The sequence below is a fragment of the Antrostomus carolinensis genome, unplaced genomic scaffold, assembly GCF_000700745.2.
Source record: "Antrostomus carolinensis isolate BGI_N321 unplaced genomic scaffold, ASM70074v2 scaffold42092, whole genome shotgun sequence".
In the NCBI taxonomy this organism is placed as follows: domain Eukaryota; kingdom Metazoa; phylum Chordata; class Aves; order Caprimulgiformes; family Caprimulgidae; genus Antrostomus; species Antrostomus carolinensis.
This window is the reverse complement of record NW_010300956.1, coordinates 3,920-22,196: the sequence shown is the minus strand read 5'-3', so window position 1 is coordinate 22,196 and position 18,277 is coordinate 3,920. Positions and strand designations below refer to the sequence as shown.

At 42.7% G+C, this 18,277-nt stretch overlaps 1 protein-coding gene across 2 annotated transcripts; it reads right to left on the bottom strand.

The window, feature by feature from the left end:
* Window positions 1–3,338: 3,338 nt before the first annotated feature.
* LOC104518156 (leucine rich repeat containing 8 VRAC subunit C) lies at window positions 3,339–8,209 on the bottom strand. Of its 2 annotated transcripts, XM_029083833.1 has the most exons (3): window positions 8,190–8,209; window positions 7,939–8,080; window positions 3,522–5,792 (listed from the first exon to the last, which is right to left on the bottom strand). In XM_029083833.1, exons 2-3 carry the CDS (start codon window positions 8,074–8,076, stop codon window positions 3,522–3,524), a joined length of 2,409 nt encoding a protein of 802 aa, XP_028939666.1. In that variant the 5' UTR covers window positions 8,077–8,080; window positions 8,190–8,209. The 2 variants fall into 2 exon arrangements, with proteins under 2 accessions (XP_010161604.1, XP_028939666.1); XM_010163302.1 differs by lacking the exon at window positions 8,190–8,209 and having other exon boundaries at window positions 3,339–5,792; window positions 7,939–8,076.
* Between the last annotated feature and the right edge of the window lie 10,068 nt (window positions 8,210–18,277).

Sequence of the window (18,277 nt, the reverse complement as noted above, 5' to 3'; positions counted from 1 at the left end):
GATTTTGATCACAAAGTAGATTTGCTTTTCAGGCTTAATGTACTATTAAGGTTGTCTTCTTATTTTTGCAGCACTCTTTGTCATCTCTGCTTCCGTTACCAAGGAAGATTTGTATTATTTTTTAGCACTAATGTAAAATGCCTTGTTTATATTCTGGAATTGTCGCACTTGTTAGGCACCTGATTAACGTAAGTAGTTATATAAACTCATACAAACTATGCCTAAAGTATTATCCACAAAATGTCCATTCATTCTAAGTCAAATACTATAGGTCACAGAAAATTCTGGTATGCATTGCATGTGAATATACATATGAGCAGTACATGAATCACTGAGTAAATATGGCACTTTTACATATTTTCCTGGATGTCATACAGAATTAGGAAACAATCTTCTCTTAGATGACGCATTTCTAAAATACTGTAATATAGTTCTGGAAAATACACCTCACAGACTAGACAGTAAGAAGTTTAGAAAAGTCAACAGTGCAGCTACCTGAGTTTGTTTCATTAAGTTTAAGCAGTTAACAGTAATGTGATATTTTATCATTCACTGTGAGCCCGAGGGTTGTCTACTCACAAAAGCCATGCCACTTAACCCTGCTACAGACAGAAGAGCACAGCTTTCCAAGCGCGTGGCTTGGCAAGATGATGAACTGATCTAGCAGCTCAGCACCTCCAGAGTGACTTGTCCCACCTTCTCCTTGCCCAGACCCTGGCTGCAGAATCGTGTCCCCTTGCTACTCCCACTCTAGTGTCCTCTGATCCTTTGGAGAGCTGATCCAGGAGAAAATTAGTCCCTTTTTTAATCTGTCTGAGTTTGCTGGCTTAAAACGTTGATTTGTCCTGTGGAGGGATCAGACCAGCACCAGACCAGTAAAGGTACAAGAGAGGCAGCTGGAACATGTTGGCAGGAATAGGGAGCACAGGAGGAGGAGGGAACTGCCCCTTTTGGGTGGCAGTGAGCTGTTAGACTGACTAAGCTGTCTTAGCAGGCCAAACCCTTGGACAAGATACAGTTATCCGTGCGAAAGTGCTTAGACCGGTATAGTTTATTCCTATCTAGGTGAATAAAGATACACCAGCACAAGGCACTTTATACTCATGTAACTGTGTCCACATGAGGGGTTGCACTGGTATAATCACTAACAAACAAAAACTCCAATCCCCTAAGTGATGTATTTACAAAAATGACGTAGAACAAGTCTCCAACCTTCACTTATAAGGTGTGCATATTCAGAAAACAGACCACAAACTACACATGAAACAACATTAGACACAAAATAAATTAGGGATTTAAAATGCTACATCTAGGAATATAAAGATTTTTTTATAAAACTTTAAATGTAATCTCATATTTCAAATCTAAGCAAGGTCTATACAGCTCCACCAATTACTCGGACATTTTAAACAGTTTACATTCATCAGGGACAACAGCACTTTGGTTTACATAATTAGGTTAATATGAGCAATGAAACATTTCTCTCCCTCACAGTACATCGAAGTGAAATACATTTAGAATATACATACTGCCAAGCTGTTCCAATAAGTGCATTCCATACACGAGTAAAGAGTAGCTCTCGCAACAGCTACATCAGTTATAGGTTTTAACAGAACTAAATCAAACTCCTTTAAAAAAGCTTGCTTTGATTCCTTCATGCCTGACCCATTTTCAATTAACCATATGGATCTTCTCCAGAACATAGCCAAGCGCATAAAATGTTTGACTTGGTACTGTGGCAAGCCCATATACCAGACTGCGTAGCACCCCCTGGGTTCATGAGGAAATTCTCATTTTAGTTTGTCTCCCCACCTTCGTAAGTCAGACTCGTAAAACAACAGTATGTCTTTGTACCAAGCTCAAGAACTCATTAACTGTAGCTCAAGACACGCGATGGCAGTTAGAAAACAGTTAAGAGCAACCAACCTGGCAATCATCAGACAATTATTTTACATACCTTGAAACAACCAGCAACTCAACCTCTGCAATTTATAAACAGCATTGCCTCCTAGAGAAAGAAGTACTTATTACTAGATATTCTTGTGAAGCATTTATCCAGTGCCTGCATCTAACTGAATTATATGTTGTTGCATAGGATGGAAAGATCTCCTCCCAGCAAAATATTTTACCATAATATGGTTATTTTTTATTAGCTTAAATTAGCTCGTGAGCAGCACATGAGTTATCATATACCTGACAAACTTGCCTGAAAGAAAGCAAATGGCTGGATTAAATAAACAGCTGAACATGGCTTCAGAGGATAAAGTTCCCAACCTGATGCATAATCATTACAGATTATTACATTATTTTAAAAAGCAGACTTCCAACTCTATGACTTCCAATTTAATTACTAGCTGGGAGGCGAAAACATAGCCTTCCTCACTGTCCTCTGCTAGGCTGAGATTTTTGAGAAGTTAATGTATTCATTTAATCTCATTTTTGCAACTCTGCAAATGTTCCTGTGCCGAGCTTGGTTATATACCAAAGCTCAACTAAGGAGAGTATTAGGTGCTATGTCCTTGTCAGAAGCTTTACAACCTAAACATGATTGCACTTCTGGATCCTGTTCCTGCAAGGTGCCAAGCATCCCGGTGGGGAATTGAACTGAGATGGGCAGAGGGTACTTGCTCCCTTGCAGGATGGGGCGTTTAGTGGAGGGTGAGTAGGGGATTTTTCAAGATAGTGTTTCATCTTGGTTTCCAACACAGTGAGTTCACTGCACCCCTTCCATTCAAGTCCAGGAAATGGGCAGCTGCATCCCTTTACACCCTTTGAAAATCTTCGACATGATTCACTTTGGTCCTGACTCTTCTGTGAACTGTGACCTTACTCTTCCTGCATGAGAGTGGAAATCACAGTCCTCCTGCTCAGCGTGGTGTGTGAGTGGAGAGCTAGACTAAACTTGCCAAAAGGCCCTGAAGGAGTTCTGACTGCTCCCTCAGACCTCTTAAAATACATAAAGAACCTTTTCTACTTGCTTTGACCATCTGAGAAAACCATGTCATAAATAAAAGGATGATCAACCCCGATTTGATCTTATTAGATGTTGAACATCATCTACTGCCACTGAAGAGGAAACAAGGCATTCGGTACCCGCAGCACCATGCAGTGAAGACCATGTCCTAAGGGATTAACAATAACCAGGAAGACAATATAATCATCTATTACAAATGATGCAACCCAAAGCACACTTCTTAAACACAGTTCCCCTCTTGGGATTAGGCAAAGGAAAAAAAATAATCAGCAGATAAAACCATTTACTTTTACCAGTAAAATTTAAGTTACAGGCACCCCTGTTCTCAGGGAAAAACAAACTTAAAAAATATTTAAAACAGTGAAAAAATACCAGAAAATTTTATTTAAAAATATATGTACTCCTTACTCCAAATTTGTTTGTACAGACAGGATTTGTTTGAAAAAGAAAAAATAATGACAAACTAAATGCACATTTGGAGTATGCACTTTCTACAGCGTATTTGGTAGAAGCGTTATTTCTGTAAAACTGAGTTAGAGGAAGTTAGTTATTCAGCTTTCATTTGTTCCCTGACATCAGAAGGCAACGTTTCAAACAAGGTGTCCTCTACAATGAAACCAGTCCGCTTCAGAGCTCTACATTCACCGAGCTCAGGTGGGAGGATTTCAAAGTGATTGCCTTTAATATCCAAGTAGGAGAGGAATACTAAATTACCAATTTTAGGTGAAAGGACTGACAAGCTATTTTTCCCAATTTTCAGAGTCTTAAGTTTTTTGCAAAAGTATAGTTCATCTGGCACACTCTCCACTTTGTTGCAAGTAATGGAAAAGTACTGTAAACTCTGCAAGACTCCTATTTCAGGTGGGATAAAGCGAATGTCATTGTAAGACAAATCCAAATATCTGATTTTGTTGCATAGGAATAGGTGGGATGGAAGCACCTCTATTTTGTTATGGCTGAACGAAAGCCGCTCAAGACTAGTGAGTTTCTTTATATGCTCTGGGATGTACGTTATACTGTTGTACCACAGCTTTAGGACTGTTAGTTTTCGCAGATGTTGAAAACTTACTATTTCTTCAATGGATTTGAGGTTATTTTCCTTTAGATCCAACTCCTGAAGACTGAGAAGGCTGAAGACTGCATGAGGTATGCGCTCTAAATCACAATGAACCAACTCCAGCTGTGTCAGGTTAACCATCTTTTTCAGGTTGTTGAGCATCACTAGCTTAGTGCCATCATTATGGATGCACAATTTTTGCAGGTGACTTGAAACATCAACTGCAGATTGTGGGATTTTGGACAAATTACTTTTTATGTAAAGAATTTTAAGGCTTTTAAGTTCCCGAAAAGACTCCAGTGTAATGTTTTTGGAAATATCATGACTTAGGGAGCCAATTAAATAGAGCTCTTCCAAATTTCTGAGGCCATACATCCAGTGTGGAAGTTCTCTGATGTCATCAAACTTGACACTCAAGATCTTGAGATTCTCCTTCAGAAACGCCAAGGCGGCGCTGTGGATCTTCACAGAGCACTGGTGCAACGAGAGCTCCTGGAGATTGTCCAACTGTGCAATGGTTGCTGGTATCATTACGTTATTAATTATTTCAAGTTTTAATGACTGCAGCTCAGTAATTTCAAAAACTGTGTCTGGTAGTCCGGAGAGCATGAAAAGCTGTAGCTCCAAATGGCTATGGGAGTTTGTCTGTAGCCTCTGTCGCAGTTTATCTGCAGTCCACTCATTGTTTAGGTTCAGCTGTTTCAGCTTATTTTCACTGACCTCAGACAGGAAGACAGCAAACCGCTTGGAATAGAGAGGATCATACTGATCGATCATGTGAAGCATAAAAGCAAAGTCATTCTTGACATCTGGGATATCATCAATTCCTGTCTCTTGCCGAACATATTCAAAAGAATATTCTTTCAGTGAACGGTAGAACAACCAGTACAGTGTATAAAGGCATGTGAGGCCGTAGATGCTTACAAAGCACAGGTAGCAGTAAGAAAGTTTAGAGAACAGATGTGCCATTGTGTGATTACAGCAAAAGTTCTTATATCCTGTCATGTCTTCAATATCAACATTACAGACTACTGTAAAATTAACTTCTGAGACAAGTGCTGTGTTGTAAGCAATAATAATTAGGAATTTAATTACCTTAAGGACAGTCTGGCGAACATACATGACATAAAGTATATCACCCTCCTCAACATGCAGTCTAAACTTCTTTACCTTTTCAAACAGTGCTTTGGCCTGTTCACCTTCTTTCTTATCTAATGCCCCAGGTGTTCCCTTATCCACAACTAACTTCTCAGGGATTGATTTTAAAGACTGTGTCTTGACCAAAGTGCCCTCAGTGCTTGGCTGCATAGTGTTAGACTTGTTTGTGTTGTTCTTCCTGTTATCTTTCTCTTCAGAGTCTTCCCCTGACACTTCGGATAAGGCTCTTGTTGTCCAGGGAGAATCAAAACATTTCCCGAGTATTGAAATGAAGTGTTCAATTTTGGAGCTCGATCCAGGGAATTTGAACCAGAAGTTACTACACAGCATGAAGACCAGTGTGTGTATAAGGACAAGGTAAGGGAAGTACTTGGCATACCAGTGCAGGGCACGTTCATAGCAGACCTGATTTATAAAGCTGTATTGCTGAAGGTCCAAGTCAGTCTTCAGTCCCTTCATTTCAACTGTAGCCGGAGGGGTGGATGGCTTCGGTGGAGGAAGGGGGGTTGTATCTGGAATTGTGTTAAACACATTTGAACTATTAGATTGGTTCTGGCAAGGCTGAATGCGCTTTGGAAGGCATATTATCTTGTCTTGCATGACCTGAAACACACAAAAAGATGTCTTTTAAACTTATGTACAAACAATGGTAGCTGTACCAATGGGTAGCTGTCCTTGGAGTTCCTCCAGCTAACAGGCATTCCTTCCCACAGCCTGGCACTTGGCACCACAGGCTGTGCTATTATTATTATTCCCAACAAGACACTTGCTCTATATGCCAAGACCTAGGTCACCCCTTTTCATCTATGCTTAGCTTTCCATAATTTGAGTAAGAGGGCACTGAGATAATCCAGAAAAAAGAAAACTGTGAGTAGTGCTTCCAGAAAAGACCAGGGATGTCCTGCATTGCTCTCCCCAGAGACAGACTGTTCTTGCCAGGTGTATTCACCCTGACTACGTGATGTTTGGAGATAGCTTAGGCTTGAAAGCAAGACAAACACATTCATGTGGCTGTACACTCATACCGTGATGTCTTATCACACTGAAAATGGCTGACAATGGGCATATCTACGCTGGGACATTATTAATCTTCAGTCTTAATAAAGACAGATAGGGATAATGGAGAATGCATGGACATGGACGTATTTTTTATTCAGTTTCTCATACATATACATCGAGTCCTCATACCACACACATGGGGAAAAACAGTAGCTCTGTCCCTGAGTCTGTCTATAAAGCAAAAAAAAAAAGCAGGTTTCTTAATTTGGGCTAGCCATCTATGTGGACAAACAGGTCAGAGCACCTTTAGGGACCAATCACCTTTGGTTTAACTTGGGATAACAGTTTGAGTTCAGTGCAAGGCTCCCTACAGGTCTGAATTTAAAATGCTAATCCATGTCATAAACTGAGGAGCTCTGTTATTTGCCCTGAATGACTAACTGGGATTAGCCCAAACTAAGAAAGTGCGTGTAGTGTAGATGTATTCTTCGACATTATAGTTGTTGAAAGCACTAAATATAGAGTATGCAACAAGAGCGACCCAAATCAGATCCTCCTTGATGATCCATCCTGGTGCAGGGAGATGCTGACATGAGACCACGTGTGTTTTGAACAATATCAGTGCCGTAACTGTTGACATGTCAAAAACTCCTGCAATTAATCTTTGTCTGTAAATGCTATTCTGATACACACCCTTACTTACACCCTGGATTCATGCCTCTGGTACTAAGTTGGAATAAAAAAAAAATCACCTATTATTTGCAGTGTTTCCACGCATTATTTTCTAGTGTGCTTCATCCAATCAAGCAGGTAAACTTAAAAATAGCAGATGTTCTACTTTATGTGCTTAAGCAAACACTTAGCTACTAATGCAAAATTCAGCCCTATATAAAGAGATTTTTAAACATGGACATCAAATATTTTCAACTGAAAACAGACAATACAGGCAAAACTCCTGTTGATTTCACATGAAATTTGGGACATAGCATGTGAAAATCTTGGGCCATGTAAGTGAACAAATTTCCTTGAAATAAGACCTCTGTCAATGTGTCCCTTTAGTTCCATTTCTAACTCATGCCAAGGAACGTGAGATCCATGTCTGAACTAGTACTATAACTTTCTGGTTTTGTGGAGTCCATCCCAAACAGTACTTTCCATTTCTTTTCAGCTTTTGGCTCTTTAGCAAAATGTAACTAAGTGATTGACAGTAATGTCAATTGTTTACTTGTAAGCATCCTCAGAGATGCTTTGGAATGGAAGAGACATAATTTTAGTTGTGGTTGGTGTTAATAAAAAAGCACATTCATTTCAAATGTTATTGAAGCATAAAGAGAAAGAACATTTACAATTGCCAAATAAAAAACCCCAGAAATTACAAAATCACATTTTTCAAACTTCTAAACAGAAAAATAGTAACAAATAAGCAATCATCTATTTTGTTATGCCAAATTGTGGTGAAAACAGGCGTCCAGGCACAAGCCAAAGCAAGAGCTCTTATCTTAGCTGGCACCGCTCCATCAGCTCTAGTGCAACTCTGCTGATTTACAGCCGGTGATAGTCTGGTCTGTGTTATTTGAAGTTGCTACCTAAACAGCTTTAATCCCGGGACCAGTACATTTTTGCTTTATTCACAGTGACCCCAAGAGAGAAAACAAGACATGACACCATCCTTCCGAGGACCTTCCTCGTTTGTGGTGTTCTTTCAGAACCCCTGAGAGTACCCGCCTTGCCCCCATCCCGTTTGATTTACCTGTAACGTGCACCCAAACACACCGATCATCAGCATGGCGACGGAGAGATAGTCTGTGAACACATCCCACCAGGGCTTCAGCACCCTGAATGCCGGCTGCTGCTCCGAGAACTGGCGAAACTCGGTCACGGGAATCATCGTCCTGCAAGAGAGCAAGGCCAGCGCTCAGCCTCCTCAGCGTTACCCCTCAGTCTGTGCAAGCAAGTACTTCTGTGATGCTTGAAAAAACCTGCTCTGCAAATGAAACTCCCAGGATGTGACATAAAAATTCCCAGCTACTGCCCAAGTGGTCCCTCTGACACCCGGCCTCAGAAGAGGGATGTTTGTGCTGTCCCCCACAGTTCCTGCAAGGAAGGAAGAGCAGGACTGGGGTCCCATCCACGCAGGCAGGCAAATCCCTCTCTGCATTGACTCCTGCCATACCTGATGGGTCAACAAGGCCTTCTGAATCCCTGAAAATGAGCCTGTTCTGTAGATAGAGACATTCAGCTTTATAGATGTTAGCCTTAATCTCAAAGGTCTGGCTAAAATGCTTGTCCTGCGCTCAAATTTCACAAGTCTTTTTAGTTATCATGTCTCATTCACTTCCACTTTATTCATAGTGGTTTCAGGGATGCTTTGGAATCTTTGTGTGCATACTCACTGCAGTTTTAAATCTACTATGTTTTGAGTGCAAGTTGCTACAGTGCCTTAGCTAACCAAAACTACAAGCAGATCAAGGGCTTTATCTTCACCTCAGATGTCAAGGCTTACATCATCACCCACTGAAAAATCAGCTAACATATGAGCATGTACAGGCAAAACAACTGATTTTAAAGCCTACAGCATATTGTGTAACTGAATCCCTGAGATCAAACCAGTACTGAAACTCCCTAGTAACTTATGATGGAAAGATAAATTCACATGGGAATGGAACAAAAATACTCCCAAGGGCAATTTACAAAATGTGTTCTTTAACTAATATCGTAAATGCTCACCACAATCTCTTCATATCACAGTAATATTGGAAGAGGCTATAATCCTGATTCAGCTGTGCACTGAGACCCATTAGTGTGGGTTTGGTGCCATCCAGCTGTGCGCAGGCTTAGCGATAAGCACACCCTTGCTGATACGCTGCCCAGGGACTTACGGGATTCAGCTCGTTCAGAGCTGGGGATCTGGCAGGGAAGGATTCAGGCCCTAATGGCTGCAATTCATCACAAGCCTACAGCCATCCCAAGAATTTATAACTGACTCCCACTACCACGGCCATATTCGTGTGGAAAGATGCCTGGTTTGACACCTTCTCAGGGACTGCTGTGCCTCTGCTTGCCCAGCTGATCCTCAGGAGGTACCACAGTCCCCAAAGGCACAAGGTGACATCTGTAAATGAGCCTGGAGTAGTAGCTGGCCTGGGGCTTTGAAGCTTTCTGAATGAGTAGCATAAAAACTTCTTAACCCTTGCTCCCTGCTCCCCTCTTCTCTTGCCACCCTTCCATGTTGCTTTAAGCACTACTTGGCCAGGCAGGAGGATCACTTTCTCAGCCTCTTGCCCTTCTAAAAGCTGTTCCCAGGATGCCAGATGAAATAGCACACACCTCTCACATGGCCGGCGATCCCCAAGAGGAAGGCAGGCTGTTCTCTGCAGCGCTTGCAAATTAATAGACTATCAGTGAATTCGACAGCAATGTAAGGCTGACTTGACACAGCCAGGTTGGAGGCTCGGCAGCATCCATGCCAACAGGCCTGAATTGCTGCAGTGGTGGTGAAGGAATGCAGCATTCATTATTAAATGACATGCAGCCGGGAGCCATAATTCTGATTTTTGTGTGCTTGTCTTGCAAATGCTCAGCAGACCCATCAGGGAAGATATATCTCTAGAGCAGAGAACAGCTCAGGTAGCTGCTGGGACAAACCTTTGCCGCCTTTTGCTTCTCTTTTAGAAATACTGGTGGAAAAAATGGATCTCAAATTAGAGGTGCCCCATACAGCTTGAAGTACATGCCCAGCACTCCTTCAGCTGAACCCGGGGAGATGAAACCTTCCGCTAGCAGTGCTCATGGAAACAGGCTTCAGCATGAGCTGAAGAACATCACGTACTATCTCTCTTCCATACCTACATGCATTTCACAGTTATTGGTAAGGATTTACCCTCCTCGTTTTTATTGCCACATAAAATGTAGATGACTGGCAATAGCTGCTGGTAAACTTTAAAAAATATTTTTTTCTATCAAGCACTGAAAACCATAGAAAATTCTTAAAGAAACATAATATGACAAATGTTAGCTATCAGTTGCCATGCAACAGTCCTGCTCAAAGCTTTGTAACACATACAACATTGTCAGCTCAGGATTGGAAGCCAGTTAGCTGACTTGCATGCCATCGATACACCCAAGAATACATATCAAAAGACTGCTTTAAAATCAAGAGGGTTTGACATTTTTTCCCCTCCCCCTCCTGTCCCAAATAATGGCTTGTGGATTCTTTTTCATCTTCTGATGCCACAGCCTCTAGGGGTCCTATTTGTAAGGTTTTTCCAAAAGTATAGACAATTCCAGTGTCAGGTAAGACTCAGTCATGCTTCCTACAGTGGAGCCTCTGAGAAAACATGAGCACTCACTTGCACCAAAACATGCAGAGACCCAGTCCTCGCTGGTTAGATGTCTAAGCAACTCCGTGGATGTGAGCCATGGCGTTAAGAAAGTCAGCAGTACTGAAACAGGGGCAGCGCCTGACAGCAGATGGGACTGGAAACCATTTGCAAATTACTCTGCGAGGACAGCTTTCAAGACCAAAAATTAATCTGGCTGTTGCATTTGATAGGTTTCACTCTGTATTGTTGTATTATATATTTGCTTTATTTCTTCTAAAAGTGATGTGTGGGGAATTTAGATGAAGGCAGACAGCTTCTGGCACCACAAATACATGCTGCTCTGATCCCTTGTTCCCTTTAGAGGCTGCTGTTTGTGTAGCGTGACTCCTCATTAGTAGAGCACACATACTGTTACCTTGGTTAACGGGCCAAGCAGAGGGAGACCTGCATACACAAAGTCTCTCTGAGCCATGCTAGAGAACCCATCTGTGAGGGTGGAAGGTTTGCAGTCCAACACCAGACACCAAAATCTGTCTGCCACTTGTTTTTCTTTATTCTTAAAAAAAGAAAGCAAATGTTACTGACCACGGGCAATGGTACTGCAATAATAATAATAATAATGGTAAATAAACCCAAAATGTCTAATGACAATATTTTTTTAACTTCATGAAAAAAAGACATTCACAAGAAGATTTAAATGGAGATTGGACATGAAGAAGTAGCATAACTGTTTTCCAACACCCTCTGGAGAAACCCTATTGCTTATCCCCTTGCTGCACTAGCAGTAAATGGAAAATGCTGGAAAGAACTGCAGAGAAATCTAGGCTTGACAGCGCTGCTGGTATCTGCACACAGAACAGAATAACACCAATTGCTTTTTATTCATCTTCCTCTTCCCCCTAGCTTCTTTTCCATTCTGGCCTGTCCAGTGACCGAAAGGACATCTATTAGCAATGGCTTTTAGGCCTCAGAACTAAGACACAGCAGGTCCACGTGGCTCAGAGCAATCCTGAAAACCCTCTCCTGGCCGTGGCTGGAGTCTGGCTCTTCCCCACTGCTAGCCTGGAAGCTGCACCACTGCCAGACTCATTTATAACCTCTCACAAACTCTGTCTGTGCTAAATAAAATGATTCAGTCAATCACGAATTTAAACAAATTAAAACAGGGATGCTAAAAAGTCAGACTGCAGACAAAATCAGGGCAATATCTGGGACAGCACACCATCTACTGTAGATTCTTATCTCATAACAAGGAGATAGAAGAAAAGGAGCTCAGCATTTCAGCCGGTGAAAACTAAAACAGCATTACTAATTTAACTTCACCTACATTCAGAATGCTATTTAATGGCACAATACATTTTGTAGCTGAAATGTGGAGTCTGACTTATGTTAAATACTATTCTAATCTACTTTAGGAAATACCGAATTCCAAATACTGGATAATTTTTTCAATTGAAGTCAGAACTTGTTCTCTTTTTTTGTCTCTTGCATTTCTAATAATCCTCAGTCTCTAGAGAAAAGAAAACTATACACAAGATAAATCTTCTGGTATTCAGCTACCAGAAGGAAATAAAAAAGGAACTTGGATTTAAAAAAGTTTTACTGGCTAAGCAGTGCTGCAGAAAAGAGCTGAGGGTTTGCCAGATTAAATAAAAAACAAACAAACAAAACCCCTCAAAAAACAAAACCAAAACTGAGGTGAGAGAAATTAGTAAGGCTTTTTATTATTATTTTAAAATTTCTAGGAAATATAGAAAAGTTGATGAGTGAAAATGAACATGTAACAGTAAGATGAAATACTGGAATCTGGGTACAAGGAAGGTGTGACATTTACTCCTGCAGAAAAACTACAGGAATCAGCTAATGCACGGGCAATTAGGAGTGAGACACAACAACTTCATGTGACCTAAAAGAGCTAAGGAGAAAAGAGATCCAAGTGATAGAGAATAGTACTGGAAACACATGAGACTTAATAAATCAAGAGATTGAATCAAAGGATGATGGTGAAATGGCCACGCTGTGGAGCAAATCAGCTTCTCAGCAACTGGCCTTCATCAGAGGGAGTAAAGGAAAGCCGTGGGGACAGTTTGGAAGCAATGACAGCTCTTGCCATGCGGCTAAAGAGAAAAATCAGTATGTTTTACAAATCAGGCAATCCGTGTGACGTGCACTGCAGAATATAAAGGAAATCATTTCATTAACTTGCTGCCTGCTGGCAGCTCAGAGGACGCTTGGGCGGGCTGCCCAGAAGGGTTTTGGGGTAGGGACCACCCTTGCAGCACTGGTGCCCCCAGGACCAAGCAGCACAGCTAGGGCTGCTGGGCAGTGGCAGAAGCTCTGTCACCAGCGCTGTGTCAGCAGGGCCTCTGTGAGAACAGACATGAACACGCTGACAAGCAGAGTTTCCAGTTGTAGCTACCCTACCTCCACCAGCTACAGCAACCCAACAGACCAGCTCTCCCCAGCCACAGCACAGCGTGCCCAGGCTGGCACTGCTTGCTGCCAGGGCTCTTAGGTGGTGCTGGCTGACACAGTGTGGCCAGCAAAACTCCAGGGACGAGCCCCGGCCTCCGCTTAATGCTTTGCAAGTAGGTGCTGTGAGCTGCTCTGCGGGGCTTCGTGTCCCCTGAACTTCTGTGACCTGCGTTGGAGCAGCGCACGAGGGACCCCAGCCAGAGACAGGGCCCATTGTGCCCAGTGGGCAAGCGCTTGGGGACATAAAAGTTTATACATTCAACCTGCCTGAAATGTGTGTGATACACCCTGTCATCGAGCTGTATTCATCTTGCATCTTGAGAGACATTTTACAAAGAAAAAAACACATTAATACTCAGAGAAGTGCCCTCCAGTACAACCTGGAACAAAACTGCTTTTGGCTTCTACTACCTGCCAGGCTCCACGCTCCAGCTATTGCTAGGTGACGGTTGCTATTTTTAAGCAGATTCTCACAGAGTAACTTCTTTCATTTAATGGAGTGTAACTACATGGATTGACACCAGCCCTCAGCTGAATTAGAAGGTACACTGCCGGAGAGCACCCTGTTACTGGTGAAAACCCCTGTGCTGCTCCTGCTCTGCCCCACCTCCGCTTTCAAGGGACAGTTTGTAGAGACACTGCAATTAAAAAAAGCACACTAAGTGAAAAAGAAAGAAATAACTGGAAGGCCCTGCCTTTACCTCACCTGTGGCAGGCCTGCTAGTGTGCATTCCTCACTGAAACAGACCTCCCAGCAGCTCCCACCACTTGTCATCATGGCAGATGACAAGATGGCCACTGGTCTACCTGTGCCAGGCTGTCAGGAAAGTTGCCGACTGGTCTGTGCCCTTCCACAGGCAACACTCGATATCACCTGTTGACACCAGCCAGGCTGTGCCTCAGCTATGGTCTCCTCGCCCAGCAAAGCCCAAAGGCCTGTCCCTGCACCTTGCTGAACCCACGCGACAGCATCACCGCCGCTTCATGTGCTGTAGGTGGGAGACCAGGACTTGCCAGGGCTGTATTTGCCAAGCTACAGGTGTTATTCACCACAAGTCAAGCCCTCTACTATGTTATTCTTACAGCAGTGGTTACTCAATCGTTGCCACGCATTGAAGCAACCACTGTCATCCATCACTTATTTTAGGGGAACAGCCACAGCCACACACCAGAATCTGGGCCCCTGGATGCTGGACAGGCAATTAACAACCAGAACTTACTGGTTCAGTAAGATCAGAGCAGGAATAACACACCAGAGGGAAAAGGGAGGAGGAAGACAGCAGTAGGAGAGAGACAACATTGCAGAAATAGTGACATTCACAACTGGGAAGCATAAAAAGTTGGTGAAATTTCTTAGGCTGACTAGACAAGACATTTAAATTATTAACCAGCTGACATTTAACCACATTTCCCCGCCATCACATCAACCCTCCTCACATGTAGGATCAGCACCAGCACCACCACCTCCTGAGAGTAGCACAAAGTCCAGGCAAGTCCCAGATGCTACGGACATGGCCCCATAGGGAAGGGGCATGACAGGCCTGAGGCTGGTGGCTGCAGGACCACAACTGCAGCCTGGCTGAGTACGCCAGAAAGGTCAAGGCTGAGATGTCCTCAAGAGACAATTCAGACTGGGACTGCCTGGGCTTTCACATCAGAGATCTACTGAAAGGAGAAAGTGCTGGGCTAAGCAAAACCTGCCCTCCTGGCTGTTCTCAACATACTGCGTGTGTTAGGATAAATTATGAAATGCCTTTTGGGAATTGTGCTGCAAGTAGGTCTCTGAGTTGGTTCCCATACATGGTTTATTGCATATTAATCTTCATTAAAGGAACAGAACACAGCACATATTTAATACACAACAAGCTTGTGACCTGGTAGCACGGACTCAGCAGAGCCTGAGTGCTGTGGGCTGCCTGTGCAGAGCTGCACTCTGGTGGGTTTTGCTTTACACAGGACATGGCACTGCACACCCTGAACACCACAGCCTGCTGTCCTTGGTTGTAAACATTTGTTCCTCTGCATAAACACCATGAAGTCACTTTTCAGATGGTTCCATGCTCTCTGGCCTCAGCCACCTTGGGCCATGAGCTGAAGTTAAGCTAAGGTGCTTCTCAGCACAGGGCATGAGGCTGCACTGAAATAGAGAATTTTGCATTCTTACTTTGCCCAAATGGGAACTAACTGAGACGGTTAAATAAGCAGGGATAAGGCAGTTTCACAGTCTGGTTCATGGTGATGTATTCTTAAATACTCAATTTAAAATCACTGGTCTATGCAGAGCCCCAGGGCTTAGGGCCACAGCCTCCTCTAGCCAGGGATGGTAGGCACAGCCTGGCACTAAAATGGCTTGGTATTAACATCATCAGTCATAGTTTCTGTGATTATAACTTTGCCAAATTTGTATTTGTCGGTGGAGTGGAGCCCCTGAAATGACCATAAGGAAAAACCTGCCTACTCTAAAACAGAATTTAAATTAAGATCTAGCCAGAAATTGTTCAAATCATCTCTAGAAACAAGCTTAAGGGAACAACACTGGACTGTGAACACTACAAAACTTGTGGTCTTTTTATTGTAAACTCTCCAGACCCCCATGCTCCAAAATTTGTCCTGTGTATCAGAGATGCACTTTTTACTGCAGCATGAAGAGCTGTGCACAGCTGGATAATTGTCCTGGTTTTGTTTTATAAACCTTCAGAAACTGTGTTTTTGCATGTGTCCTTTGATCTCAAAAGCTGAACACCTCACCCTCACAGCTACTGGCACTGCCCATGCTGGCACCACAGATCACAGATAACGAACCTGCTTCACTTCATCACCTAACCAGGAGAGGACTAAAAGTGGACCGAGGGACATGGCAACAAGTCTGGAAAAGTGAGATTAGACCAAGGGGGAAATAAAATGACAAGGGCTGGAATTAGCAACTGCTAATTCCCTAGAGGTTGATGTTCCATCCTTATCTGTGTATTCTCACACACATTGTACATGCAGTGAAATAATGTCTGAACTACCCTGACACTCAGTTTGGGTAATTATCTTGCTATATGTTTGCACTGACCAAAATGTCCAGTATTTTGGTAGGTGTAGGTGCTTGGTCAGTTCCAGTGTAACATACAATAATACCTCTGCTACTAACTACTCTCTGTATATGAGGCATTTTAGGAGACAGTTTCCCTGCTAGGCCACTGGTGTTTCCTGTAATATAAATTCTCTTTTTAAAAAAGTAAAAATTTTTTTGTTGGAAACTCCTTTGAATGCTAGCTATTTGGGAGTATGCCAACAAAGTACCACATGCTGCCATTTTCAAACATGAGGGGTTACTTTTTGTTCTGTTGATTGTAACAGAGATTGTCATAGGAAGAAATATCATCATTCTGAAGTAAGAAATACAAACAAATGATGCTGTTGCTTAAACATAAATCCCACGTTATGGAACTAGAAAGCTATTAAAAACAAACCATTTGCATACAAACAATTATTTTTAGAAGTCCAACTGTTTACTGTATTTTCAAACAAACTACTTGAAATTCATCTTCTTGAGCTGAGGCTGGTGATGAAATCCAGCCCAAAGGAACAACAGAGCATGAGTCAGGACTTCCCACCAGGACACAGCCGTGAGCTCCCTGTGCTCCTGCTTTGGGCACGCGACACTGACCTGCTGCACGGGCACTTCTCCAGCTGCAAAGCATAGAGGTATCTACTTCCCTTGCTACCTTTGGTGGGAAATATTAATTAATAGTACTAGAAAATCATAATATATTGCTTTTTCCAGTTTTCTGCAGTGGTTTAGTCTAAACTGATTGCATGTTAAAACTTCTCTGCAAAGCCACTGGAGTTAGTTTTATTTCTTACTACACATTACCAAAATTATGTATCACAGTTGGTATTAGTTTGCAATTTGGGGAGCAGACAAAATAACAATCAGCCCACAGAAGACATTACTCCAGCACTCACAATTTGGTGATCCCACAAAATGTGTGCAACCCACGCAGTTTTCACAGGGTCTACACCCGCCCCGATGCAGGTGAAAGCAGGCTGGCCATGACAGGGCCTTCCCGTGTGACAGCCATTCAGCATAGAAGTGGGGTTTCATTTCCAGATGTGCTGACTGGAGAAGGCTAGGCTGTGCCACCTGAGCTCCAGCACAGGCACAGCCCAGCTACTGGAAAACTGCCCTCTGTTATGCCAACTGCCACAGCCGAGCTTCCCCAGTGCCCAGGCTCTGCAGGTCCCTGACCATGGGCAAGACTCCAATGAATCACCAGGGATTTAGTTGCTAGAGAAAACAGAAAAGGGGATAACCTCCAGAAACTTACTGAACCCCTAGACCTTTTCCATTCTCTCTCTGAGTTACTGAGGCCCACACTGCAAGCATCCAGCATACATTTAGGTTCTAGTTGCCTCTCTGCCTAACACCCAGGAGGGACCATGGCAGGTTCAGAGGTGGCAGTGAACCCCCTGCTCTGCTGCTGGGGCTGTCGGTACCACCCACTATGGCAGGGGAAACTCAAAGGCCTGAATCCAGAACTTGGAGGAGACATAAGTAAAGAGGAGACATAAAGAGGAAGCAACTTTAATAAACTGCATTTCAAAATATACACTGTGATTTCCACCTACACACACAGTAAGTGCCGCTTTGGCGATGGATCCCAGACAATAACCTTGTTTGTTTGAAGTGAGTCATAGTACTTTTTCACGTATTACACACCAAAAAGACTTCCTATTGTCAGCAGCTCTTTGACTTCAACTTGGTTGTACTGAAGATGAAAAAGTGTTCAGGGCCAGATTCTACCAGATAAAGTCTCAGTGAAATCAATAGGAGTTCTTTCTGTACCAAGCCCATAAGCCTGTGTGGAGATTTGGCTTTGTAGAGCTATTTGTCCAAATCTAAAGAAAAGTACACTCCACGCATTTCCATGTCAAAGGCTACTTCAAAGGCAATACTCACTATTTTTTAGCTCTGGGAGTAGCATTCTTAGTTTATCAGGGCTATCAGTCAAGCTGCCCGCCCTCTTTCCAGAGCTGCGAAACGTTCTTAAAGTGAGTGAAAACCTTTAACAGCAAACCAAAGCACTAAGCAAGAAAATATCCAGCGAGTGGTATTTTAGTACTCCTGAAATATGTCTAAATGATCGAGAAAAGTAAACTTACATCAGGTTTTAATCAAAGTTACACCAGGTTTCCCACAAACACTTTTCTGACATACTCAGATAATGAAGAGAGAAACAATGCCACAGAATGTCATAGGACAGACAATATTACACAAACCTGTGCCATTCATTGTCAAAAGAA